This window comes from Haemaphysalis longicornis, unplaced genomic scaffold, assembly GCF_048455015.1.
Source record: "Haemaphysalis longicornis isolate Haplotype H1 unplaced genomic scaffold, Haemaphysalis longicornis Haplotype H1 scaffold_7, whole genome shotgun sequence".
Taxonomy (NCBI): Eukaryota; Metazoa; Arthropoda; class Arachnida; order Ixodida; family Ixodidae; genus Haemaphysalis; species Haemaphysalis longicornis.
The window spans coordinates 26582802-26599023 of NW_027526422.1; the positions used below are offsets into that span (position 1 = coordinate 26582802).

General features: G+C 47.3%; 1 protein-coding gene across 2 annotated transcripts in view; it reads left to right on the forward strand.

Annotated features, from left to right (window-relative positions):
• Positions 1-16222, forward strand: part of LOC144144887 (uncharacterized) — a 184714-nt gene that overhangs the window by 48529 nt on the left and 119963 nt on the right. For both annotated transcript variants that reach the window (XM_077676386.1, XM_077676385.1), the window contains exons 2-3: positions 1793-2143; positions 6910-7075. In XM_077676386.1, coding sequence (XP_077532512.1) covers positions 1932-2143; positions 6910-7075 — 378 coding nt within the window. In that variant the 5' untranslated portion in view covers positions 1793-1931. The remainder of the gene's footprint in view (positions 1-1792; positions 2144-6909; positions 7076-16222) is intronic.

Here is a 16222-nt window from a genome sequence, read left to right on the forward strand (position 1 = left end):
ATATATGAGGTCCCCCTCCAGCCTCGCGCTGTGGAATCTCCTTCTGTTTATTTTGTTACGGAAACATGTTTTAAGCAAATAAACTTCTTCTTCTTCTTCTTCTTCTTCTTCTTCTTCTTCTTCTTCTTCTTCTTCTTCTTCTTATGAGTACGCAATTTAATGGTGGCACGGAAGTATGTTTAAGATACGAGGTGTTTGCCTGCTTGAGGCGCATGGATGAACACTTCGAGCAAAATACCAGGAATGTCACGATCAATTCACGTCCGCAATCTCGGCAGAAAAGGAAGAAACTCACTAAGAAACAACCAAGTAATCCAATCCAAGATATATTTTTAAAGATTTAACTGAGGTCGGGGGGAGAAAAGCATGTGAATATATTATTTATTCATCTAAAACTTCTAACATTTTCCGTGATTTCCCTATGATTGCAACAAAACAAACATGATCTTGTGGACCCAACAAATACTGTTTTCTTTTCTTCTGCTTAAACACCGCTTTAAGCCTTTTAATGCATTCCGTGTTAAGAGCCCCAAGTGATTTTGTTACGCTTAAAGAAATTGCAGGTAGGTTTGTTTAAACTTCTTTATTTTCTGCAAACTTGTTCATTTGATTTCGGACGCCTGAAACATCTATGACGTTGTCGATTGCATCAAACCTCATTACAAAAATAAACGCTCGTCGGCAGGAATCAATAGGTCTCCCTGGAACTGCAAGTTCTTCCGACACATCATTAAATTGCTTCTTTCGTGCCTGGGAAAACGACTGGCACAACATGGAGAAGTGAATGTGGTCGCTTCTTGAATAATTTAGCTTCCGAATGCGAATGACGAGGCTTGTGCTCATTTTTCCGATTGCCTCTTCTGTAAACGTCGCAGGTTCCTCGCACGGTGAGTTAATTCACAGCCTTGCTGTCTCTAATGGTATTAGTATCAGGAACGTAACTCTGTGAAAAATGTTCTAAAAAAACAGCTGTAAAGGTAGTGCTCCAACATAAAGGACAACGGGAAGAGAGAGATAAGGAGAGGGATAGAGAGGATAAACAAGCTTAAACTTGCCTCTCGCACGAGTGGGACACTTCTATCGCATTAACGTAACGTAACGTAACATCACATAACCTAACCAAGCCTAACCTAACCTAACAACGTTGAATCATCCAAACCAGCACAATTTAAACAAATGAAACCGCCCTTGCATGCCGGATGCCTTGTAATTGAAGCGATGACCATAAGCACTGTGAACAAAAAGTGTCACAACAAAAAAATAAGGAATGATTCCCTACATCCGGCTCGACCGGAAGTGCTTGTATTAACCAAGTGAGCGTCGTCCTATGCGCCAGAGACGCAGACGGCCATCCGTGTTTTCGCAACATATTTGTACCTACATGCTTTAGGTGGAACGGATATCTAATCAGAGGCGACTGCAGCGTAAGGTTTTTTAAGGAAATTAAGCCCGCTTTCACGAAAACAGGCACTATTTACTCTTCGTAGCATTTTTAAACCTACCAGAACAAATTATTCGTTGAAATCTTTGTTTTAAGAATGCCCATGAAACAATCGGCATAATTCGTAAACGCTATCAATGAGTTTTCTTGCTCTGATGCCAGCGGGCTACTTTTCTTTGCTTCGTTAACGTGCGCCATGTCCACCAACTGGGGGTTTATAATAACCGTGACGTTTGTTTTCGACAGCAAATTCCTTTGTAGTGTCGAGGGTGACAGGGCTGCCATGTAGTGCCGTCCAAGTAATGCGTCCTAATTTCCGTGACGTTCTGCTTGCTTGTACATTTGGCGCAGGTCCACCCAGGGCTGCTGGAGTTCTCCCCTTAGAACAGCGGCCTCCCTGCTTCCCTCCTCGGTGCCAGCTTTCGGGACCGGCAGCAGCGGCAGGCGCGACGGCGAGCAGCAGCATGGCAGGAACCGCGGGCCGGCCGTCATGGGTCTGAGGTTCCGCCGGCTGCGAAGGATGTCCAGCGCGGAAGACGCCATCACGCCGCCCTCTTCCACCGGCGCCCAGCAGCCGACCAACGGCAGCTCGGAAGAGGAAGAGGCGGGCGATTCTCTGGGCGAACTGTCCCGACCCGCTCGGCCGCTGCCCCTTAAGGACGGCTACCTGCACGTCCTCTCCGGAGATCAGCTGTGGTTCAGGTCAGTCGCGCCACTGGCACTCAGGGAGGCACCGGTGCAGTGCGCTATGAATGAAACTGCGTCATAAGGATCCTGCTGATCCTGGGGTGGGGAGGGGGTACTGTTGTCGATTATTCTGTGCATCTGTACGTTTGCGCCAGGGCGCAACAAATTGGAATGGTTGGAAGATCATAGGAGAGCCTTCGGTCCGATCTGGACACAAACGGGCTGATGATGACGACGACGACGATGATTAATGGTTGTACAGGGTCGGCAATTCTAGCATGCAGACTGAAGGGTCCGACCCAGACTACGCATAGTGCTAGCTGTCGCCATTTTACTCTGAATGTGTAAAGGAAGTGACTGATACATCCCCCCTCGGCGTTTTCCCTGATACACCGTCAGGAGCAGTGTGTGACTCTTGGTTTCTAAGCGCCAGTAACGGGTACTTTGCTGTGCGGAGGCTGCGCCCTCGCGTGGTTATGAGTAACGTCGAAAACTGTATATTATAGTTCTCGAGGCCAAAAGCGAAGGAAACGGAAATGGCTTCGGCTGATAATGTTGGATTTGTGGAAGTGGCGAAGCCTCGGCATCTGCCCTGTCTGTAACAAGCGCAATGTTAGGACGTTCAAAGAAAGGAATTCTACCAAAACGGAAGCACATGTTCCTGCCATGGCAAAGAGCCGGCGTTGTACATTTGGCGGGGAACAGGCAAGTGAAGACAAGGTTGTAAGTTACAGCAGTTAGCACGTGTAAGATTAAATGGACTTTTTTTTCGCGAAGTCAGGCCGGTTTTCTTGAAGGGGATTCTTTGTTATCGCCTTTTTTGGATCCGTAAGCGATTGTGCATTAATAAACTTCATGAACACAAAGTATACATGGGCAAACTTGCACTTATGGTACGTCGCGTACATGTCAACATCGTTTAGTGCGAGGCAAACTTTAGACATATCTGCGGCACAGCTTAAGTACAACGTCCAATATTACCCGATACGTGCGCATGAACGGAACAAGGTTGAGGGGGAGGTATTGGTGGAGCCACAGTTTATAAAGGAGCTCTAGCAAGTTGAGGGCCACATACTTTGGGACGTACGCACGCACGTATGTCACAGGGAGTCCTTACCTAAACTTTGTTATTTATATACCTAAAGCCCCTCCATAACGTCCACGTCCAATTGTTTAGGTATTTCCACCCTTTCAGGAGACGCTGCCACGCCTGCTTCCGCTTCAGCCGCTTTCAGAAAACTTGCTTCCTACTGTCCACGCTTCTCATGTTTTTTTGTTTTTCCGCGTGCGGTGAAAGCACACGAGGGCGTGTTATCTCTACTCATCCCTGTTTTCCCTAGCGTGGCTGGGCTTTCTACGCTGCGAAATAACAAAGCGGGAACTAGCGGGCTGGGATGATGCCTAAACTGAAAAGCGGCTGATTCACTGGCAGAAATATCAGGGCGTCACTTCCGCTCCTGTAGCAAGAAGAGGAGAAAATTAAAAACAAGGGAGGGAATTTTTCGGCAGGAAGGTGGGGTGGCTTAACGTAGGTGGCGGACGTGAGCAGTATGGAGGTTATTTAGATACAACCTCCGTTGTGGCATGCAGGTGACGTCGAAAACAAAGAGCGCACTGTCAAAGTATTTGCCGGGTGCTGAAATTTATAAGAATTCCCGGTCCAGCCGCTAGTATTAGTTCCTTAAATAGGCCATGCAGACAAAACACAAGTTTGGTTTAGTCGAAAGATTACCTCGTTAGAATCATACTGACACAACTTCTGACGCAAACTTCGCTCATATAAGCTATCTTATTAGGAAAAAAAATTAGGGAAGTGTCCACCCACGCGCAAGACTTGAATGGCGAAACGGTTGCAGGTGAGCATTGCCGGACGCATAATTTTCTTATTTGAATAGTTGCGGTGCTAGTAATCGTCGTCATATTCATCGAAGAAGTCGTCGTCCTCTTCGCGGCGAATGGTGTATGCAAAGTCATCCTCACCATTGCAGACTTCCACCAGCTCTTGATTACCGACCCGAGGCAGCGGGGGCGGGGTCTGCGAGTGGTCTGTGGAATGCTTGGCACACTCGGATACTTCCAATTATCCATATTGGTTTCTAGCGAATGCCGCGGCCGTGGCAACCTCTCCCAAGTTGGGTGTATTTTAGCTTTTAGCATTAGCACTGGAGGGTTTTTTTTTTTTTTTTTTGCTAAAGCCACTGCGCGTGCCGAGGACGCTCGGCGGTCGCCACGAGGCACGCGCTGAGCAGCGCTTGACCTTTTCTTAGTATTTTAAGTGTGAATACACTTTATAAGCGACCCCAAACCATCCACCGCCGGCGTCGGCGGCGTCGGCGGCGTCCGCAGTGCTCCTCTATAAAGAAAAACAGCATTCGGCGCCAGGTTTCGATCCGCGGACTTTGCGGCCGCAGCGCGACGCTCTACCGATCAAGCCACGGACGCGACGGTGATATCAGTGTTAGTGACGCGCCTTATATCTTTAACGCATTCAAACTACGTCGTCAGCGGCGTGCGTTGGCGACTCAGCGGCGTTATAGCGGCTTGATAACTGCGTGGTGTACACGTGATACTACAAACCCGATGGAAGAGATGGAAGAGAAGGCGGCGAGGCGGTGGGCTGCGGGGGCCGAGCGCAAGCGCCGCAAGCGGGCCGACAACCGTGTATTCGCACTTTCACATTCTCCCCCTCGGGGAAATGCGGGGGAATTTTTTCCTGCAACGGCGAACTTACGGCTCCTACAACAGCTTCGCTGTTAAAAGGGAATTGCCATGCGGCTAAATAGCTCATTTCCCGCACTTGAACATATGACGTAATATGCACATCTGTGTGGTTGGATGATGCCGGGATGCCGGCAGAAGCAAACGCAAGTTAGGTAGGACATTTAAGCTTGCAGTTAGAGCTATGTTCGCTCAAATGTAATGCATATTCATTTTCTAGCAGTAAGAATGGTGTGGTAAACAATGGAAGTTACGAAAGTACACGTAAACATAGAAATACCAGTGCGTACCACTGTTGGCACTGCGCTCACTTTGTTTGTTACAGCTGCACAGCAGCCCGGCACTTTGGGGTTGTCTCACACGACACCGGCCGATGGGCGTAAGGGACATTGTATCACGTGATTCTGCTTGCCTAGCATACCCCATGTTTCACGAGACGATTACTACCTACAGTAATAAAAACAAGACAGGGGCAAATACGGTCACAAACAAAGCAAAGGCGGACAGCAGTCCTGCACAGTATGGTGGCGCATTCTAGGAAGACTGACAGAAAAGAAGGCGTTCCGCAGTCCGCTTTAGACTAAAAAGCACACTAACGTTCGCTTAAAGACCCGTCCGAGTTACGCCATCGCAGAAGTCACGAAACACAAGATTTAGCCGGAGAATCAAAATTTTAAGCTAAATTGATCAACTTCTTAGTGAAGAAAACATCGTTTGCTGCCAGACAAGCGCTGGGAGCATTATAAAACACCAAATCTTTCGAATAAAACAAGCTTGCATTTTGTCCGCATAGACTCTTTAAATTAAGGAAAGAAAATTTACTGCAGTCGTCACATTATGCGTTTCGAAGAATTTCTTGCAAAGAGGCACTAAGCTAGATTTATTTTACTGTTTATTAACGAATTTAGGTATATTTTTAAATACGGCAGACAACACAAATAAACAATTTTAATCAAACTTTCGAACAAAAGACATCACTTTTAAAAAACAGTACGTGCTTCTACCTTTCTCAATATCGTGGCTACGACATATAGGCCGCCTGCTTCAAATTAAAATTAATTTTATTTTTCATTTTTTTACATAGGCAAAAAATTTAGGGAGAAGGAATATATATCTGATTTTGAAGTGAGCTTGAGTGGGTCCAATCCATCGTTCGATTTGCAGATAGTGACGGCAATCTGCAGCATCATTTGGCATAATAGTGATCGAGAGAAAAAAGTAAATATTAAGTAGATACCGCAGTTAATATTACGGTAAATATTAGCACAGGTTAAAAAATTTATCGTAAAAACCGTAAAAAATTTCCGCCAAGCTCACAATAGATTTCCCACAGAGCGGGCATTACTAATTGTCCCTAGCCGCTATCATAAACAGCTAGGTAGCCTGGTGAACACGTTTAGTTTTCCACGCAGTATTCATCGCCCATTTAATAGCGATAATTGATTGATTGATTGATTGATTGATTGATTGATTGATTGATTGATTGATTGATTGATTGATTGATTGATTGATTGATTGATTGATTGATTGATTGATTGATTGATTGATTGATTGATTGATTGATTGATTGTAGGGTTTAACGCGCCGACGCAACGCAGGCGATGAGGCGCGCTGTAGTGGAGGGCTCCGGATTAATTTTGACCACCAGGGGATCTTTATCGTGCGCCGAAATCTCGTACACACGGGCGTTTTTGCTTTTCGCCTCAATCAGAAAAGCGGCCGCCGCGGCCGGGAATCGAACCCGCACCCTCGTGCTCAGCAGCGCAACGCCTTAGCCACTGAACCAACGCGGCAGGTGCGCAGTATTTATAGACCACTTATATAGCGATAATTGTCGAGGTGAAAGTGACGGACGGGTGCAAGTTTAAAAACGATGTTTTCGTCGGGATGAACTTTTCGACCGTTTCGGTCCCCGTTTCCCTCCCTGCGAGAGACGGTAGCGAAAACTTCGGATGCCATCAGCAGCTGTTTAAGTAAAAATCCGGAATTAAAACAAATAATTAGTTAGAAGAAGGACCAAGTTGAAAGCATGGCCTGTTTTAACGCAGTATGTTTTAACCCAGGCTGTACGTGGCGCTGCAAGCGGAGCAGCTGGACGCCTACTACGAGATCTCGGACAAGGTGCCCGTGATATCGGTCAGCCTCGCCGGATGCGATGTCCTCACCCCCGACCGCATCACGGGCTCCGCCCCAGGGGAAGTCTGCTACCCTATACAGCTCGTCAAGAAGGTAAGCACGTTATTGAGGCGATAGCCTCGCATGTCTCATGAGCGCCGCGTCGTCGTGGCGTCAGTGCAAATGGTACCGAAAGTCACGTGACCGCAGCGGCCGGAACTACGCAGTATAGGAGCATGCCAGCCGTGTATGGGATAATTATTGCTCATTCAAAATAATAATAATAATTTAGTGATTTCTATTAATGATTAGTAAAGTAGGACTCAAAATTTCAATATAGGACTACTGTAAACGAGGCCGGATATGGTAGTGAGAAATTAATGCGATAAAAGTGTTACATTGTGACATTCAAGTTAAGCGGTTTCTAATGATACTAAGAACAGGGGTCAAACCTCACTGCATTAAAAAATAGATGAGCGGGTAGTCTAGGTAGGTAGAGGACGTTTGAATTACAGACGTTATCGCGTGAACGATTGAATGATAGCTCCCCTCCCGGAGACCACATCGATTACCTGCGGAAGTAACTTACGTTAAGTTTCCTGGCTGATTAGCTGAGTGGAGTTAGTTTGCATTCTTTAGCCAAGCCCATAGTAACGAGAGTGCTGGCTGTGTCAGCCGTATCTCAATTTCCGTGTATGTTATAGTTTCTTAAATTTGACACGGTGCACTTTTTTTGTGCCTTTAGGCACAGGACAAACATTTTAGTGGGATTTTGGATTAACCTTTAGAGCTACAGGTACAAGTATTGCTTTTCTAAATAATGGCTGTGTCTAGATCGCCGCCTTGCGGTACTATAAGCACTCCACTATATCAGCGTGCAGTAGCGTTTCGTAAAAAAATTTCCCCTCTGGAACTGCATCGCTCTACCTAACGTAAATTGATTGATTGAAGGGTTTAACGCGCCGATGCAACGAAGGCGATGAGGCGCGCCGTAGTTGAGGGCTCCGGATTAATTTGGCCCCCTGGGGATCTTTAACGTGCGCCGAAATCTCGTTCACACGGGCGTTTTTGATTTTCGTCTCCATCAGAAAAGCGGCCGCAGCGGCCGGGAATCGAACCCGCGATTTCGTGCTCAGCAGCCCAACGCCTTAGCCACTGAGCCACCACGGCGGGTCTACCTAACGTAAAGGAAGTTAACCTAACCTAAACTAACATAACATGACCTAACGAACACCAAGCAATAATTTGAAACACCAAAAAGTAGCTTATAAGTCATGAAAATTATAATTCCACTTAACGGTGAAAAAAAAATCCCGGACCATCTCCACTAACGTGAAACCTGGTGAGCGGCGAAGCATGCAGTGTATAAGCGTATTCTTGGCACCTTGGCGTTTTTCCCAAAGGAGATGAAGCCGTTGGGGGGCACAGGTATACTGCTTTTCTGTAAAAGTCTCTTTTCTTTGAAGCACGAAGCTCTCTAGTGCGAGGCGTAAACGAGTTTCCTGGTGTTTTAGTACTGTGAGACGAACGACGATTACGACGACGACGACTACGACAGCCCCAGCCCCTAAGGGGCTTTGCCCCTAAAAACTAGCCGAGGGGAGAGTAAGAAGCTATGATGAAACCCCTACACCACAACGACAGACGCTTGGGGAGGTTCAAGTCTATTCCTAAATATTCTCATGTGGTCGGACGAAACTTCAGCATTGCCTACAGAGCTGGGCTAGAACGACATCGGACGGCATGGACGCACTCAAACACCGCAGCAAATATTTTGGGCGTATACGCCTTATGTACTACGTGATATAACGATAAAATTACACTTAAATAATGCGATGCCCGTACTAATATAAGGAACTCAATTTAGCATGTCTTGAGGGAACAAAAGCATCAGCAAGGAAGTGCCCATTTACTCCGCCCCTCCGGTGGCCTTTTGCTCACCCAGTTATCAGATTCCTTCCGCCCCTCGTGGAAGACAAAACACGCCCAGTAATTACTTGTTACAAAACTCTGCTACAGTAACATGCCACGAGCAGTAGCACGTTATTACGGGATCCGATGACCGAACGACATTAAAGCCAGCTGCAGGACCAAGCTGGCTGATTGCCCTGCCCGCCCGGCATCAGATTTCCTCATTGCCTTAAAGGCGCTTTTTTGATGTATTTTGTAACTGCTCAATCGCAGAAAATGGCCTTTGTTCCGGCCCACTGGCTAGATTGATCGCCTTAGAAAAGAACAACGCTAGAGCTGTTCGCCGTGTCAGGGCGCTTCAGTAATTTTCACTCGCGTAATTTTTTGGGAACTTTTCTGTTTCGCTCATTCTATAAATTATGTGGACTTTACGTTGTGCTTAGAACACCACAAACATGTTTCGCAACATAAAGCCGAACTTGAGCCCTAATATGTACTCTTGCGCCTCGATTTTCTTTTGCCTGTGTCTCTTTTACTTGCGGATAATTCAAAACACTCTGAACGGATACGCCTTTTTCCAGAGGGTGGAATTTCAATGTCCATGTCTTTCTGTAAAGAAACTGTGGTTGATTCCTCTGTCATAAGAATCTGCCAAACACTAAGTGAAATGTGCAGCGAAATATGCAGCTTAGCATGATTTGCGGGTCGGCCGCTGTCTTGTGGGTGTGCTTGTCGAGCGACGTCCTGCTGGCGGGCCACTTCGGAAAAGGTGTACAGTCATCATTTCCGTGACGGATATGATGTCAGTGAAATCTTGGGGTATCGCGGCATAAACAATTTTCGTGTTAAAATATAAAACCCCAAAACGAACAACCCTAAGTATAACGCACTCTTTAGTGCTAAAGTTTGCTTCCCCGCAAAAAGACCCTGTGTGCAGGGGTGTACCCTATACAGGCCGCTTGCTTCCTTGTACTGGCGTCACTTCCGTGACGGATATGACGTCAGCGAAATCTTGGTTTATCCGGAAATAAACACCTTCGTGTTAAAAAAAAAACCTCACGTGATACTGTAGAATCGTTCTTTACAAGTTGACCCTAACGTTACCAAGTTTTAGATCTAAACTGGGTCAGCCATCTGTCCTAATGGCAAGCTTTTATTTCATACCTCATTGCCATATGTTACATGCCTGTGAACTTTTAGTAGTCGTAATTTTGGGTTGCACTCCCGTCTACGATACCTTTCGTTTGAGACGTCATCTGCGTATACTCACAAACACCAAAAATGTCTTACGCACGTTCTTAGTGGTTTGCAGACAGGGAAAACACCATAGCGATCGCTCACAAATAAACTAATACTGTGCGCCAGGTCTCCGGAAAGACTCATCGCAAAGCTATGAACGTTCTAGGCGAAAGGCTGGTGCGACGTCACGAGCAGCTTTGCGCCGCTTGCTGAAAGGCTGCACCGACAGGCGCCGACATTCCGTCGCACGGCTGAACTCACGCGCGTTCGCAGCTATTTCCCTCGAACGACAGACGCTTGGGGAGGTTCAAGTCTATTCCTAAATATTCTCATGTGGTCGGACGAAACTTCAGCATTGCCTACAGAGCTGGGCTAGAACGACATCGGACGGCATGGACGCACTCAAACACCGCAGCAAATATTTTGGGCGTATACGCCTTATGTAGTACGTGATATAACGATAAAATTACACTGAAATAATGCGATGCCCGTACTAATATAAGGAACTCAATTTAGCATGTCTTGAGGGAGAGGTCGCGGGTTCGATTCCCGGCCGCGGCGGCCGCTTTTCTGATGGAGGCGAAAAGCAAAAACGCCCGTGTGTACGAGATGCGGCGAGAAGATCGTCGAAGCAAGCAGGCGAGCACAGAAATGCTGCGGTCGGTAGTAATGCCCCGGTCGTGATGACGACGATTAGGCTAAACGGATTTCCCTTAGGCCTGCCGGTAAGCGCCACCTATCTTGCCTAAGCTCTTTAGTTGTTGCTGTTTTTCCCACTAAATTTGATATGCACGCTTTGATGATGTATTGAATAACGTATTTTTTTTTCCTGCCTTTTCATACGTGAAGCGTACCTTGGCGAAGCCACAGAAAACTTCACTTTGCTCTCTCTTCTTTTTTTTTTTTTTTTTTTTTGCGTCGCTTTCATCCGGTCGACTTGCTCGCTTTCCTAAATTCTGGCGGTACTTGGGTGCTGTCGTGTTTTAAAAGCAGCTTTAGTCTTATGCGCACAGTACCATAGTGTAAAAAAATGAAAGAAGCTCACACTAATGCGTAAGGCTTTAAGGTAGCAAAGCTGTACGGAACAGTGGCGTTTTTACTCGTTTTCGCATCACGGCGTTGTTTAAGCCTCGCCGCTGTACGAGGGACCACAGCTAGATGTTCGTCTTCAAGCTTCCATCCACGTTTCAGTGGACGGAAAGCCTGTACCTCGAGTCACTAGCCTCAAAATTTTAGGACTCACACTGCAGAGTAATCGGCGCAACACGGAGGTGCTCAAAAAACTTTCGGCGCATGTCACCCAGATAATCGGCCTGCTCCGGAGGATCGTTTGCTCGAGAGCACGGCCTCAAAGAGCAAGAGCGCCTGAGACTTGTCCATGCGCTCCTAATCAGCAGGATTACATACGCTCTTCCCTATCTATTCCTTACCGACAGCGAGATAAGGAAAGTAGATGGCCTAATTCTCAAAGCATTCCCAGCTGCTCTGCAGTTACCCCCGAACGCTTCCACTGCCAGGCTGGGGGAAACAGGGGCATACAATACGACAGCAGAACTCATAGAAGGCAACCGTATTGGCCAAGTCAACCGCCTGGCGCGCTCCTCCGCGGGCAGATTCCTCCTAGAGAGACTTGGGATCGGCCCAGCTCAAGAGCATGCGTTAGTGTGCAGCATTAAATCATCAATCAGGAATCATATCCTCATTCGACCCACCCCAAAAAATATGCACCTATCATTCCATACCGAAAGGTGGACGCATCGAGCCATGTCATTAGTTCGAAAATTTCCCCCCTCCAGAGCTACCCTTTATGTGGACGCTACAGAATATCGCCATAAAGAGGCGTTCGCTATCGCCGTTATTAATTCCTCGTCATCTCCTCCTCTTGCTACCCTCACCCTTCGTACCCGACACCCCATTGTAGCAGAAGAGACGGCAATCGCGCTGGCATTAACACAAAGTCCCACCCCAGAAATTATATTCTCCGATTCGAAAACGGCCTTCCAAAACTTCGCCAAAGGTCTCATTTCGGCCCAGGCACACAAAATTCTCTGTTTAAATTGGCCATCCCACATGGTCGAACTCTAATGGTTCCCGGCTCACACGGACATTGGAGGGATAGAGACGGCCCACACGGCAGCCCGAGCACTTGTCACCCGGGCATACGATGTGGACTCTACCCTCCATGGAGCCAGATCAACCAGGGATAGTCTCCTGACCTTCAGAGAGGTCACGCAGCATTACGGTCTCTCCCGCCGCAAGCTTCCCCCTGCCCACTCATCCCTCACTCTAGAAGAAGAACGCCTCTGGCGTCAACTGCAAACGGATTCCCTACCCTGTAGAGCCGTCCTGCATCGCGTCCACCCCTCCCTGTACCCATTCCCCCTCTGCCCCCACTGCAGTGAATGGGCCACGGTCCAGCACCAAATGTGGGCTTGTGCAGAGGACCCATTCTCTACCATTAATTCCCTTGACCAGTGGGTGGAGACGTTCGGCCGCTCGGACCCCTAGCTCCAGAAGGAGCTCGTGACTCGAGCGGCTGAAGTCGTCGCGACCCTCAGGGTTGCGCCCACCGCGCTCCAATCCACTATGTAAATAACAGTTATTTCTCTCTCTCTCTCTCTCTCTCTCTCTCTCTCTCTCTCTCTCTCTCTCTCTCTCTCTCTCTCTCTCTCTCTCTCTCTCTCTCTCGCTCGCTCGCTCGCTCTCTCTCTATCGCACACGGTTCTGCGCCGCACGTGGCCTCCGAGGCTTCCTTCGTGGCGCGCGCTTATCGCTGTGGCGGCAGCCTCCTCGCCTTCCTCCGGTACGTCCCGCGCAGGGGTCCCACGCACGTCTCTTTTCCCTCCTCGCCGATCTCTCCCCTGCCGCCTATATCTCCCCGTTATCGGGCCTCAGCTCCGTGCCGGGCGCCTGCGGAAGGGGGTGTAGTTTGAGTTCTAGCGCTCAAGGGCAAAACTGGTCACCCCGGAAGACCACCCGAGGTAGCGTAGTGTAGCTTGCGCTGCAAAAACCGGAATGTAAAAGAAAACCTCAGTAACCACCATTATTACAAAACGGAATGGACAAATAAGCTGTACCAAGTGCTCTTATTACTAACAAGTGCGGTAAAATGAGTACATGGTAAAACGTCTTGCACGCAAAGAAAACCCGAGTCGCTCTTCTAGCAAAACATTAGTAATGAATGGAGGCGCTTTGAAGGAACCTGATAGTAACTAGAAGTGCGCGTTAGACGGATGTAGCGCAGCGTTTATTCCCCCAAAGTGGTCTGATCGTCGCTTCGTCCAGCTCGGTATTTCAAAGTGCCCCACGCGGGAGGACACGTGACCCGAAGAATTGCCAGATTTGGCCATCAAACTCAAGTTTGGTGGCTCTTCATTTCGTTAGGCGTCAAAATTTCTCATTTGACTGCGGAGGCATTTTTGGCGACATGCAATTTTTGGCTGCAATGACGTTCGACCCCTTCTCTCCCAGCGACCACAATTCCTTGAATCTAGCGTGCCCAATGTTTTTTACTGCAATGCTTCATACATTTCATGTCTTCATTTTTGTGCTTACTGAGAAAGACGGCATTGTGTTTTGCACAAACGGCCACAAAAATTTTAAAAATTGACTGTCTTTTGAGTACATGAGCTGCAATGGCGCGATAGTTTCGCGATTTTCTGACGGCGTTCTGTAAATGCTACCGAAGTATCACTTAGTGGGCATAGATTACCTCGGAAAATATTTACTACATGAAAGTAGTGCGCATACGTTTCAGTACGACTGGGTGTATACTCAATTCAGGCGTATCTGTTCCCGTTCAATAAATAGTTGCTTGTGACTAAAGGGAATTACAGCTTCTAAACAGTAGTTATTCGTTTGCGAGCGATTTACACCATGTGAAAGCATCCATATTTCCTTCCTGCAAAATATTCGTAGAATCATTCATTGAATTTCCGTTACTTATTTTTGCTTCTTCTAACGCTCCTAACGCTTAGCTGCTACATGGGGCCCCTCCACCCTACCCCCATTGAGTTTTCCGAAATGGCCGCGTTTCAGGATAGAGAGAGAGAGAGAGCACACAGAGATAAAGATGGGAATAGAGAGGGCCCAAAGAGAGAGAGAGACAGAAAGAGCATAGAGAGATAGAGAGAGAGAGAGAGAGAGAGAGAGAGAGAGAGAGAGAGAGAGAGAGAGAGGGTACAGAGAGAGAGGGAAAGAGAGGATAGATAGATAGATAGATAGATAGATAGATAGATAGATAGATAGATAGATAGATAGATAGATAGATAGATAGATAGATAGATAGATAGATAGATAGATAGATAGATAGATAGATAGATAGATAGATAGACAGACAGACAGACAGACAGACAGATAGATAGATAGATAGATAGATAGATAGATAGATATATAGATAGATAGATAGATAGATAGATAGATAGATAGATAGATAGATAGATAGATGGATGGATGGATGGATGGATGGATGGATGGATGGATGGATGGATGGATGGATGGATGGACGGACGGATGAACGGATGGACGGACGGACGGACGGATGGACGGACGGACGGACGGATGGACGGACGGATGGACGGACGGATGGACGGACGGATGGACGGACGGATGGATGGATGGATGGATGGATGGATATGGATGGATATGGATGGATGGATGGATGGATGGATGGATGGATGGATGGATGGATGGATGGATGGATGGATGGATGGATGGATGGATGGATGGATGGATAAAGCGCGAAACAAATGTGTGGGGCGGGGGGATTGGAGTTCTGTATGGGGATAGCTGGAATAGAGTTCCGCATATACATCGCTATATAGAGAATATATAAAACTATCTACAGCAATGCAATACTTGGCGTTAGCAAGCGCGAGGAAGCCATTCTGCGTCGACTGCGCTTGAATGTGGGCTACACGGGACATTATCTCTACAAAATCCAGCAGGCATCTGCTCCTTTTTGTTCCAGATGCGACTCACGAGAAGACATTCATCATGTTATATGCGTGTATCCAAAATACACCGTACGGAAACTCATAAAATCTTTGTGCAGGCAGCTTGGTGCGGGACTTGAAACGAGGAATGTTTTGGGTCCTTGGTCGGGTCCCAGTCAGGCTACACGTGTAACCAAAGCAGTCTTGGAGTTTCTTCGGAGCACAAAACTGGACACCGTTTTGTGATTGAAAATCTCTGTTTTCCCATTTCTTTTTTCTTTTTGTTATTATTCTATCATCTAGCGTAGCAAGCCAGCGCGATGGCTTGGCTAACATCGCTGGTCTCCATTAAAGTTATTCTCTCTCTCTCTCCGTCTATCTCTCTACAAAACGACGTTGTGCCCAGAGGCGCAAGACCGCGTTCAGCTCTGAAGCCGTGAGGATTTACGTCAACAGCTTTTTTCCACAGCGCCGCCTGGTCATGATTGCGCCAGGGTTCAAGTAAATGGTAATGTCCCAGCCCCTCCCTTCTCGTCAAACTCGCAAAGCTGCTTAAGCCGAGTACATGTAGAAATACCTCACACTCAGAACATATCGCAACCAAGCCGGGATCCACGCAGCAATTCTCTTCGGGGTGGCCGTACTACCCGGTAGGTGGGCTTTCTCGATAAGTTTGGACGAAAAAACTCAGTTATCTTGCTGAAGATGGGATTTTGTATGAATTGATTACCGTTCGTCAATGGCGGCCAGCTGCAACACCAAGCTAAGCCTCGAAATCGCTTGCGGCAATGTGCTCTGTGCTGCCATGATGGTGATAGTTAGGACGATAAAGTTGTTTCTTTTTTTTGTAGTTGTTGCTGTTGCTATTCTTTGTTGATGCCCCCTAAGAACAAGCACGCATTCCATTCTCGTCTTCACTACTTATTAGCAAAGCCATTATCGCAGACGAAATATGCTCAGGGCATTTCGAGGCGTTTTTGTATGCGAGGCACGTTCCAAAATCATGTGTTGGCCTCCCCCTAAAGGCCAGACAAAGAGAAAGTGATGGCCAGAGGCAAAATGTCGTCTTTGCTCCATTTACTTCACCCGGTTTACGTCAGCTCTTTCCCAAATGGCAAGAAAAGGGATTTGGCGGAGCGGACAATAAGAGCGAGAAGTTTGCGCATGTCGTTCGTTT